Below are 10,916 nucleotides of genomic sequence, written 5' to 3'. Positions count from 1 at the left end.
CACTGTTAAGCTGATGTTAGCTCATTTTTGCGTACGTTGCCTCACTTTTGCGTCATGCATTTGTTATCGATGCTAATCGATTCTTTTTTTTTTTGTAGTAATATGCATCGCTGTTTTTGCTACAGACGCTTTATGTACATGTTACATTTGGTTAATTTTGTTAAAATTGAATTCTAAAATATACACATTATGGAACAAACTAGTCCCTTGAAGCCCAATCGCAGAGATAAAACCGAAGGTGAGTGGAAGCATACGTATCTGCATTTAAGTAGCCAAGAACAGCGTGTAAATGTAAAAATGTGCCGGCACAACGAGTCCAAAGAGACCGCTCGCCCGTGTGTGTGCGTGTGTTTAGGTGTGCGCGGCCATACATTAAAATTTAAGGTATGCCTTCCCTCTATTTAAATGCTTAATGCAATGTCATTCATTGTGTTGCCCTTGCAGACAAACTCGTGGACACAGAATCGGCGCACCGTGAAGAAGGTCCACAAAAGAAATTGGCGCGGCTTGGCGAATCTGTGGAAGCAACTGCTGGTGCAGGCGACGCGGACGTGGAGTTAACTCTGAATAAAGCTTATCTACAAAAAAATGTGACGCAATGGCTGCAGTCCGCATGGGCAAAGCAAGTGCCAAGCACAAAGGAAGAGACAACTGGTGCACAGATCTGGGGAGAACCGTTTCAAATATGCCTACTCCCTGATCTGCTCGAGAGAAATAACCCGCCGGCTCTGGTGCACGAAATGATCAACAAAGTGCACTGGTCGCGCAAGCAAATGGATCTGTACGAGTTCTACCAGAGCACCGATCTATCCAATATGCTCGAGTGCAGGCTGCTTGCCAATTTCCTGCAGGTGCTGCGCAAACAAGTGCGACCCTGGCTGGAGGAAATAACAAATCTGAAGCTGGACTACGTATCCGCCTCGTGCAGCATGTATAGCTGCGGTGACTACTTGCTGGTTCACGATGATCTGCTCAAGGATAGACAAATAGCCTTTATCTATTATATGTCGCCTTGGCAGGGCGTTGAGGAGTGGAACGAGGAGCATGGTGGCTGCTTGGAAATCTTTTCCAGCGATGATCAGTGCTATCCACAATTTCCGGTGCAGCGCAAGATTGCACCCAAAAACAATCAGTTTGCATTCTTTAAAGTCGGCTCCCGTTCCTTTCACCAGGTGGGCGAGGTGACCACCTACGATTATCCACGTCTTACCATCAATGGCTGGTTTCATGGCGCCACCAACGAAGCCTTCGCCGCAGACTCCTCGCGCGCTTTTCCCCGCCTCAGCTACCTGCAGCCAGATATCAATTACAAGCCCAAATTAGGATTGCTACTGAACGATGTCTACTTAAAGGCTGCCACCCGTCGCAGCATACAGAAACGCATCGAGGAGAACTCCGAGATTTGCTTGTATGAATTCTTTAAGCGCGAAAAGTTTGAATTAGCACGCGCTCAACTCCTGAACGATGATTCGCTCACATGGCGACGGCAAGGACCCGCAAATGCGCACAACTACGAGCTTATGGATCTGAGCAGCGCGAAGGGCACAGTGCAGGAGCTGCTACAGCTATTTCGCAGCAATACCATGTTCCAGCTACTGCGTGATTTCACCGATCTGGACTTGTATGGCGTCGATGCCATAACGCCCACTTGCAGCGTGGAACTGCAGCGCTGGTCGCACGGCAACTACACGGTGCTGGGCGATGGCCTGGTCAGCGATGAGAACACACTCGATTTGGTCTACTATCTAAATGCAGCGGAGGGCGCGGCGGTCATAACATATCTCTCACCTGAGGTAGAGCAGCGCGCTGCTCATGAGAATGGCTTAGATCCGGTAGCCGATGGCGACCTTAGCATTGAGCAGGATGAGCAGGAGGAGGAGGAGGAGGAGTGCCACGATGATTCAGTGCTGCTGACAATAACGCCTGTGGACAATGCCTTAAATATTGTCTATCGCTGCGAGGGCACCACCAAGTTCACCAAATACGTCTCGCGCAACACCCCGCTGGACAAGGGCCCAGTGTTTGTAATATCCTGCAGCTATAGGGAATAATTACAAGCAAATTTTCCCAAAATGCCGCCGCACATACAAGCCACAATTTGTTGTTTAGACTGGCAATGCACAAATGTTTTTTCTGCTTAAGTTTACTAAAGACTTGCGTGAATGTTGTTTGTACTCAAGTGAGAAAAGCACTAAGAGAAATGCCCAATAAAGTGATTGTATAAAGAAACACAAAAATGCAAAAATGATCTATTAAATGCACACCTTTCGATAGACGCACAATTTATAAAACAATTTAATTAGAATGCTTTAATTTTTATGTTTTCCATTTGCAGACAAATATCGCATCGCCGCCACGATTGCGTTCATTGTGGTCATCGTGGGGATTGGCGTGCCCATGTGGTGGAAAACGACTACTGTCTACAGGTGAGTCATCCCAGCATGCTACAGTGAAAGCTCGCATTGGAGAACACATCCACTCTTCGAGTCTTTTTAGAGTTGTTCGCCGCAGTCAAACTAAAGGAATTGTTCGTTTCATGTGCAGAGTCTTGACTGTATTTAAATGAAGATTATCTTAATTCACATTCTCTTTCGCAGAGTCAATTTGCCTTCCTCGGCGATTCAGAGCCTCAGTGACCAGCCCATCAAAACAGCTGTAGAAGTGGCCATCTACACACAGCAGCCAAGTCGCGCCCAGCTGCTCATTACGGAGCTGCAAAACGCATTCAGCGACAGCGGTAAAAGCACATTACACATCAACCCACACACACACAGTTGAGCAGTCTCTGACCATTTTCATTTAGATATCTGGAACGTGGAGTTCAAGCAGCTGGTACCATTTGCCAAGGCTGCCGAAGCTCATACGCCGGCTGCTCTGGAAAAGTTGCTGCTGCAGGCACATCCGCAGAGCGTAGGCGATTTTATATTCATTGAGTGGCCCAGGCTGGAAGATGAGTTGCTGCTTACTACGGAGCGATCGGCGCTAATGCGCAGCGATGTCAGTAAGTAGCTTGTTGGGATGTAATTGCCTGTACTCATATCGAAGTCTGCACGAAAAAGGCACCTCCGAAAAAAGCTTGTCGCCTAGTACAGGAAATATCCTAGCCAGCGACATTTAGAGATCAATTTCCTTCTGTTCTTTTTTAGCTTCAAATAAGCTGGCACAGCTGCTGCACTCAAAAATACTGCAAACCTATCGCATCAACCAGATACTCAGCACTGATGAGCGCTTGGGCGCCAAGTCAGAGGCACCACAGCCCGCCTATGATGTTGTTATATCCGTGCTAAATCCCAAACCTAGACTAACACATGCTCAGTGGAATGTAGCCTTGGCAGCGCAGAGTAAGTGCACGTCCAGAATTTATTGACTCCGCGCTAATCAATTTGATTTGCAGCATATATAGAGCCATTCTTGGCGCAGATATCGGACATATCCAACTACACGGTGCGCACGCAATGGAAATATCGCGTTGCAATTGAGGCTGAAGTCAAGCAGGTGCGAGACCAAAGCAAACTGGGGCGTCATTATGCACTGCAGGAGTCCGCGTTGCCGCACCTGCTCACGTCCATTGCACAAAATCTGAGCGCTAGCATTACAGACAAACCTGTCATCAATCTAGTTGTGTACATAGCGCCCTGCAGCACCGCACCGATGCACATTTACAATAGCAAGAACGAGATGCTGACGCGTGACGGAGTCGATGCATTCATATCGCCACCCTGGGGCGGTTTTATAATAGCCAATCCGCCCGAGCGCGTGTGTCTGGCTCATGTGAATAATGAACCGCCGCTGGCCTTTTATGTGAACACCAATGATAATATGCAGGTGATGCTGGATCAGCTGCACAAGCTCTTGGACATCAGCAATGAGGTGCAAATGGCGGGCGTTAAAACGGTAGACATCGAACAGCTGGCCCCAAGGCGCTGGGAATACGAATCCTATATGCGTCGCAGTGCCATACGGCATATTGCCACGGCCAGCAATACGCTGCAGAGTCTCGTCAAGCTGCTAGGTAAGGCATTTTATCTAATTAAATGGCTAATAATTTATATAGTTATGGTCTAATACACTTCCTGCTTCCAGATCAAATCAGCTACATTGTGATTGACGACAAGGTAGCCACCGCCATAACCAATTCCTATGTTGACATTCTGGCCGCCAAGGCCGCCCTACTCGAGCATCGTTTACTGGATGCTTCGGCGCTGGCCAAGCGCGCCTTTGTGGCCTCGGAGCGCGGCTTCTTTGATGCCAGCTTACTGGCGCAGCTATACTTTCCCGATGAGCAGAAATATGCCATATACATACCACTCTTTCTGCCCGTCATGGTGCCGGTGCTCAGCTCTTTCAATATGCTGCGTAAATTGCTACAGCGCAAGCGGAAGGAAAAACAGCAGTAAACGAAGCGCAACGAAATGGCGCTGGTCAACCAAATGATAACAAATTTAAAATTAAACAACTAAGCTGATTCTTTAAGTGCTGTTAAAGTCTAGTGTTTATTTTATTTTTGGTACTTTCAATTTGCCTCACGCCATTTTCTTGTATGTTCTCTTTGTTGTGTAATTTTCTGTCGAGCATAAACTGTAGGCGCCTGCGCAGACGATATAAGCGACTAATATGCGTAGCCACATATTTGTTAGGGTATCTTTTAGCTATTACCCAGAAATCGCTGCTAGTGCTGCTACAAGTATTACTTGTCTGTATAACTAAATTTTGATTACTAAATCAAAGCGTTGGCGATGCCCAACCCTAGAGCAAATTGCACTTGATAGCACCTTTTTTTTTTTGATGACTTATTGTTGTTTAGGTGCGATATCAGTGCAGAAATTTTTGATGTCAGGGCTGAAAGATGCCACGCACACAGACCCTCCGGGCCAATCGCCAATTGCGCTCATCGTGTGAACATGGCGCATAGGTCAGAAGCGGGATGCCGCCTCATGATGAGTGTCAAAACAAATAACAAAAGCTTTGCCAATTTTACGTTTTTCTTTTTTTTTCTTTTTTTTGGCATGATAAACATTGTATGTACTCTCGCAGACAGTTAACTGAAAACAAAGAGCAGCCATGTTCGGGTAGTCGAAGATTTAATACCTTGACAGACTTACGAGTATTCATGGAGTTTAACTTAGTCAACGTCTTGTCAAACGTCTGGTGAGAAAATCCCAATTGTATGTAGGTAATTTAATTAATATTATAATTAATATTATTATAATTTTCCTGTTCAACCCTTACCTCCCCTTTGCCTCTCTCTTTCATCTCAGTCGTTTATCGCCTCTATCCCACACATCTCTCTCTTTATCGGTTCACCTGATGTCGCTCTAAACTCTTCACTTACTCGCTGAGTTCCTTTATCTGTGTCTAATTTCTTTTCTTGCCTACCTCTAAAACTCTTTTTTTTTTTTAAACATAGCCTTTCTATGCGACTTGCAAAGTATTTTATTTTATTTGCAAAGTATTTTATTTGAATCACGTGATATTTCAAGCAACTGATTCGGGGATACTTTTTGGGTTTGTCTTTCCCAATAATACTGGATCAATCAGTGGTTTATAGAAGGTTAAAAATACTTAACAACCATAATAATAATATATATAAATTTATATATATAATATATATAAAGCTGCTTGCTCCGCAAACATGACGTTATGAGCCTTTGGAACTTAAAGCTGCGCGTCGGACTAGGAAGCGGCTGGTTGCTGGTTCAAGTCCAGCAACAATTATCGATTACTAAGTATATTTATTTAACTTAATATTATACATTTCTTTGCAAATGTATCAGCCATATGCTTAACTTATAGTAGTCCGGAACAAAACGATTTTTATAAATCTAGCTAGGAGAACTGGACGGCATACGTGTTCTCCCCACATCTCTCTCTCTCTCTCTCTCTCTCTCTCCCTCTCTCTCTCTCTCTCTCGTATGCCTAAAGCACTTCTCTATCAACCAAGCCACACAAATAGCATGATAATAGGAGCGTTTCCTGTTTGGTGAGGGCATTCAAATTGCATGCTAATGCAAATAAATAAAAGAAATAAAAATAAAAAATAAAACGCGCAGCTGTCAAAACTCGTTAAACATTGAATTGGCTTTGCTTATAGGCGTCGATCGGGAGGGGGTGGCGACTATGGGCATTAAAAAACTAAATAGTTAATTTTTAATTGCGCATGGCTCGTTGGCTCTGCGCAGACGGTGCCAGAAACAAAAGCAGCGCCAAATGAATGTATGCGATTGGTGTAGTCAACAAGTATTTGTCTCTCCCATTCAAAGGTTAAATATTATTTTAATGAGCTGAGCTCGCTTGTCTGAGACGATGGCTGCCAGCAACTACTTGAACAGAAAAAAATACCTTTTCTCCAATGTACGTTCGCCAAAAAGGTCAACAATGTGACTTTTAACCAACGCCAAATGCCGTCAGCTTGCCAAGTGGCTTTGTGTCACGGCGTCTAAAGACTTTCAGGTTGTGTCCCTGTACCGGTGTACCTATAACAGACGGCCATCATACATATGGTTAAACAAAACAAGCAAGTATGCTCTAGACGGGAGTGCCCGATACGGAGATACCCTCAGCCCACGTTGGTGCAGCTGTTGTAAGCATTCTAGCCTCCCTCTATGCATTGAATTGTATGTATATGTATACCAAAGTGCAAGTCTCTAACTTTTTTATCCCATAAACTATGCAAGAGCCTACATAATGATTGCTCGAGCTAGAAACCAAGTCTCACAATCGACCTAGAACAAAAAAACGGATTCTACTATGGTATAGGAGAATTTATATTAGAAATTTCATTCCCTGGAGCATTTAGTCCCCGATATCAAACAGACCTTATCAAGAAACAATATATATTTATAGGTTCGCAGATGCTTCCTTCTGCCTATTACATACATTCGCATAAAAGCATCATACCCTTTTATAGCCATTTTCAATGGGTTCAGGGTACAAACCATTGAGTCTAGTCCAAGACACGCCTGCACAATTGCAAAGGGCCGTCTGCATTTCCGGGGCCGATTGTATCAAATAACATGCCACCAAATTGCTTTGGCTGGCCACAAAATTCAGATATTTCCCACACGCAGCCAAACGCAAACCGCACGCACGTAAAAAATCAATTCAGTTTAAGAGACGAACCTCGTCTAGTCTCAGTTTTGAGATTTAAAGTCAGCTAAGCCGAAGGCTAACACAACAACGAAACTAATTTTGATGCGGTTGTTAACTATTTCCAAACATTTCAAGAGAAAAATGAGCTGGCTGGAAAAAAAAAATAGTATTTTGTTCAATGAAGATGTTGCACTATTGTTTGTTGATGGACACTTAAGTGCAATTGCCGCAACAATGGCAACAACAAGGCGTATAATTAATAATTGATTGCACTTTGAATCAGACAATCAATGAGCTGGCATAGCTGTTGCCAGTTGCCATCGAACAGGGCAGCTGCAGCAAGAATTGAAGAATTTGGGAACCAAAAATGGCACAAAGTACAAGGAGCCAGGTGTGCCCATATATACTGGCTTATATGGACGGCAGTCGCATTGCAAAATGCGCCTGGCTGCCGCAATTGTAATCATTATTGACCATAAGTGCAGTCGATGTGGTTGCCAAATACCCTGTACCCATTGCTTATGGGCAAATGGGTATTATGACGTGGTGCATGTGTGCAAGGCAGAAGGAAGTATCCATGCTGTGTCCATCCAACCCATCTATCGCTAACTCAGTTTGTTTTTACGAAATCAATACAAATCGGTTATCAGCTTGGAGCTTAGATTAGTTATGTAAACAGAGACTTAAAACATTTTACTTTTTGGCTACTTTTCTCCGTTACGAACATCTATTACGAACACACATTTGAGTATCATACTCTGAAGAAGATCGGACTATAACCTCCGAAACTCGTCAATTGGTCGATGCACCACCAAGTATCAGAAAAGTGACCAATCGACACAGCTTTGAACTACGCGTGAATAGAAGAAAAAGGCTCACCACGCTTGGATAGGAGAGGCTGTCGCGCTGTGCTTCCTAGAAACCAGCATCAGCTCGTTGTCGGATAGAGGGTATCTCGAAGGCGTGTAGAGCACTTTTAATTGTTGCTGCCAGTTGTTTTTATATCTTCGCTGCATTCCCATCGCTGGCAGCGCTAAGTGAAATTAATAAAAATTGCAATCAAGTTGAACGATGCTGCACCAAAAACGTCAATGCGTCTGCGCAATGCACATAATTTGTTTAATTAATTACGCCAACACATTTTCATTGCTGACTATTGGCCAATACCCGATGTGATTTTTCACATAAAAAATAGAAAAAAAAAAAAACAAAACTGTAACAAACATTGAGAGCCAAACGAATTTGGCAGCTTTCGAAAGATGCAGCCGCAGCAGTTGCTGTTGCTGTTGCTGCTACCCGTCAGCAACATTCTCAGCATGCGCCAAGGCCAGTGGCATTTTGTATAGTGTGTGTGTGTGTGTTGTGCCTGGCCTGAGTCTGCCTCGACGATCATCCGTGTGTATTGCAATTGGAAGTTCAAAGCACTATTGACAAGCGGCAACATTTACGGCAAGTTTTGTGAGCGGCAAACTTTAGTTTTTAGTAGTTGCAAGCACTTCGTACGGATTGCTTAGCATTTTCAGCTGTTCTGGGAATTATATTGAGCTGCGTGTTAGCGATTTTCTGGCTGCGGGCAAGCACATCGAGACTAGAATTGGGCTCGTGATACGACAAAACACGACATGTTTGTTGAATGAAATCTGACTCAGCACAAACCTGAACACGTCATTTCACTTGTCATTTCGCTTGTCATTTCAGCTGACATTGTAATATTGCCCTTTTTGTTGCATTACACACATTACATTACATATATTGTACTTGGTAGAAATTTTATTTTCAAACTTAGTAAAATTGTTTAAGCACTCGCGTTTTCAGTTGTTCTTTGTAGCATATATTATATTTACTTTTTCTTTCCATTTAGCTTGGAACAACACGTCCCCATCTCTGTGCAGAAACAATTAAAATGAATTGAATATGCTTCAAATGGTGTCGTATACGTAATATAAAAATAAGACTTTAAGATGGGATGTGTGTCAAAACACTTTAACAAATTCTGTACTCATGCTGCAGATCAACGTAAGATAGATCCAAGTATTTTGCATTGCATGAGTTTATTGTTAAATGTTTGAAAATGTCGATGCTTAAAGCCAGATTTGAAGGTTCAAAACATATGCATAAAAAAGTTTGCAAAGATCTTCGTTTGATGGCCCAACAAAGGATTTAAAAATGTTCAGCGACAATTGTCATGCTTGAGAAATTAAACTATTTGCTTAACGAATGCCATTCAAAGTGGCATAAAAAAGAGAAAAACATAAAAATGTGGTATGATTGGCAGGCATGGGAATAATAGCTGAGGGCTTGGATGCTGCTGGAAAAGTGTCGAAGTTGAGCAGCGGCTTATGATCGTGCTCAAGGCCGCTTATAAAACAAATAATGCGAAATGTATTAAAAACTATAACTTGCCGCCATTTGACATAAATGCCAATTTAAATGCTGCAAAACGCATAAATCAACAAACGAGAGTTGTTGCCGACGTTGTTGTTGCCATGCTTGCTGTCTCTGCTGCTGTTGTCTGTTGTTGTCGTGTTTTAGCCAAACAAACGATCAGCAAGTGGCGCACCTCAAAAACGTTTTCTGGCAAAAATGTTTTGTGCCCGCGGCTAACGGCAAAGCAATTGAAGAAGACACCAACAGCAGAAGGCGCAGAGTTCAGCCGAGGCAAAGGCACCAACTGCAACTGAGTGACAAAAGTTGCCAGCAACTGTTGCAAATGGCGTCTAATTGAATTAACATAAACTGACTAAGAGAATAGAAAAAAAGTTGTCTTAATAAATGCGCATAATTTGTGTGCCGCACAGCACATCCTGGTCAGCTGGAGAGCGCTCTGGCATTTAGCTGGCTCAGTAGGAAATGACAGTCAGTGTGGCGTTTGCTGGGTCACAGCAGCAGCAGCAGCAGCGGCAGCAGCAGCAGCAGCAGCGGCTGCAGATCCACGAACAATGGCCAGTATCAAAAGTCTTGGCCTGAAAGCTCATTAACATGATTACAATGAATAATTCCACATATATTCCAACATTGTTGCAAATAATTACGAAAAGTGCATTTGTATGGCGATGCAATTAGTCACAGATAGCACAACAACAACAAGTTGTTGCTGCTGCTGGGTGTCGCTGCAGCATCTGCAACTCGCCGCGCCGGATTCTTGGCGAAATCAGCCGCCACCGGCACCGCCACCGCCAGCTTTGCCGTTGCCATTCCCATAATTTGCAAAAATATTTTTTATCTTTTTTTTTTTTTTATATTTTATTTATTTTGTTGTTCGCCTCAGCTTAGGCACCGCGCCGCTGTCTATATGGCCCAGCACTTGGCAACTGCAGTTGTCTATAACATTTTCTCACGTTTCGTCTTGAAAGATTTCGGCACAAGTTGCGCCTTTGCGCTGCTGCCGCCTAATGGCGGGGGTGAAGCCTAATGCGCATTTTATGCAAATGCAAATGCAAAAAACAAAAAACGACTCAAATGCAGCTCTGTCTAAGCACATGTATGTGCTTATTGCTCGGTTGTTGTCTCAGTTTGGCCAGTTTATAAGCGCAAATTAAGATGACAGAAGCGAGTCTATTAAAACAAGTTCGTTGCCTAAGTCTTTCATTTTTTGTTTAATGTGCAAATCAAACCCCGCATCTGTAAATTTTTTCATAGTTTTGCAATGGTCATGCGTTTGACCAACTGTCAAATTAGCCGACTGACTGACCAGCTGACTGGCCGGCTGGCTGACCCAATCCTGCGCCTGTGCCCGTTACCAGTCGTCGGGCCATTTCGCAAGCGGCTGTCGCATCATAAACTGTAAATTGCACAGCTGCGACTGAATTTGCCACGTGCAGGCGTAC

At 43.7% G+C, this 10,916-nt stretch overlaps 1 protein-coding gene across 2 annotated transcripts; it reads left to right on the top strand.

The window, feature by feature from the left end:
* The first annotated feature begins 81 nt into the window (after positions 1-81).
* Positions 82-4,484, top strand: LOC6632512 (prolyl 3-hydroxylase sudestada1). 2 transcript variants are annotated; one of them, XM_002055981.4, is made up of 7 exons: positions 82-238; positions 2,336-2,426; positions 2,598-2,737; positions 2,804-3,001; positions 3,147-3,341; positions 3,395-4,012; positions 4,084-4,484. In XM_002055981.4, exons 1-7 carry the CDS (start codon positions 190-192, stop codon positions 4,395-4,397), a joined length of 1,605 nt encoding a protein of 534 aa, XP_002056017.2. In that variant the 5' UTR covers positions 82-189; the 3' UTR covers positions 4,398-4,484. The 2 variants fall into 2 exon arrangements, with proteins under 2 accessions (XP_002056017.2, XP_015025911.1); XM_015170425.3 differs by lacking the exons at positions 2,336-2,426; positions 2,598-2,737; positions 2,804-3,001; ... (1 more) ...; positions 3,395-4,012; positions 4,084-4,484 and adding an exon at positions 445-2,253.
* The last annotated feature ends 6,432 nt before the right edge of the window (positions 4,485-10,916 follow it).

This window comes from Drosophila virilis, chromosome 2 (assembly GCF_030788295.1).
Source record: "Drosophila virilis strain 15010-1051.87 chromosome 2, Dvir_AGI_RSII-ME, whole genome shotgun sequence".
Taxonomy (NCBI): Eukaryota; Metazoa; Arthropoda; class Insecta; order Diptera; family Drosophilidae; genus Drosophila; species Drosophila virilis.
This window is presented reverse-complemented; position numbering and strand designations above follow the sequence as displayed.

What these genes read in the sequence shown, in the direction of transcription:
- LOC6632512 (XM_015170425.3), top strand. Translation starts at nt 190, where the DNA reads ATGGAACAAACTAGTCCCTTGAAGCCCAATCGCAGAGATAAAACCGAA. An exon ending in TCGCAGAGATAAAACCGAAG is followed by an intron (nt 239 to 444) that starts GTGAGTGGAAGC and finishes TTGCCCTTGCAG; the next exon opens with ACAAACTCGTGGACACAGAA.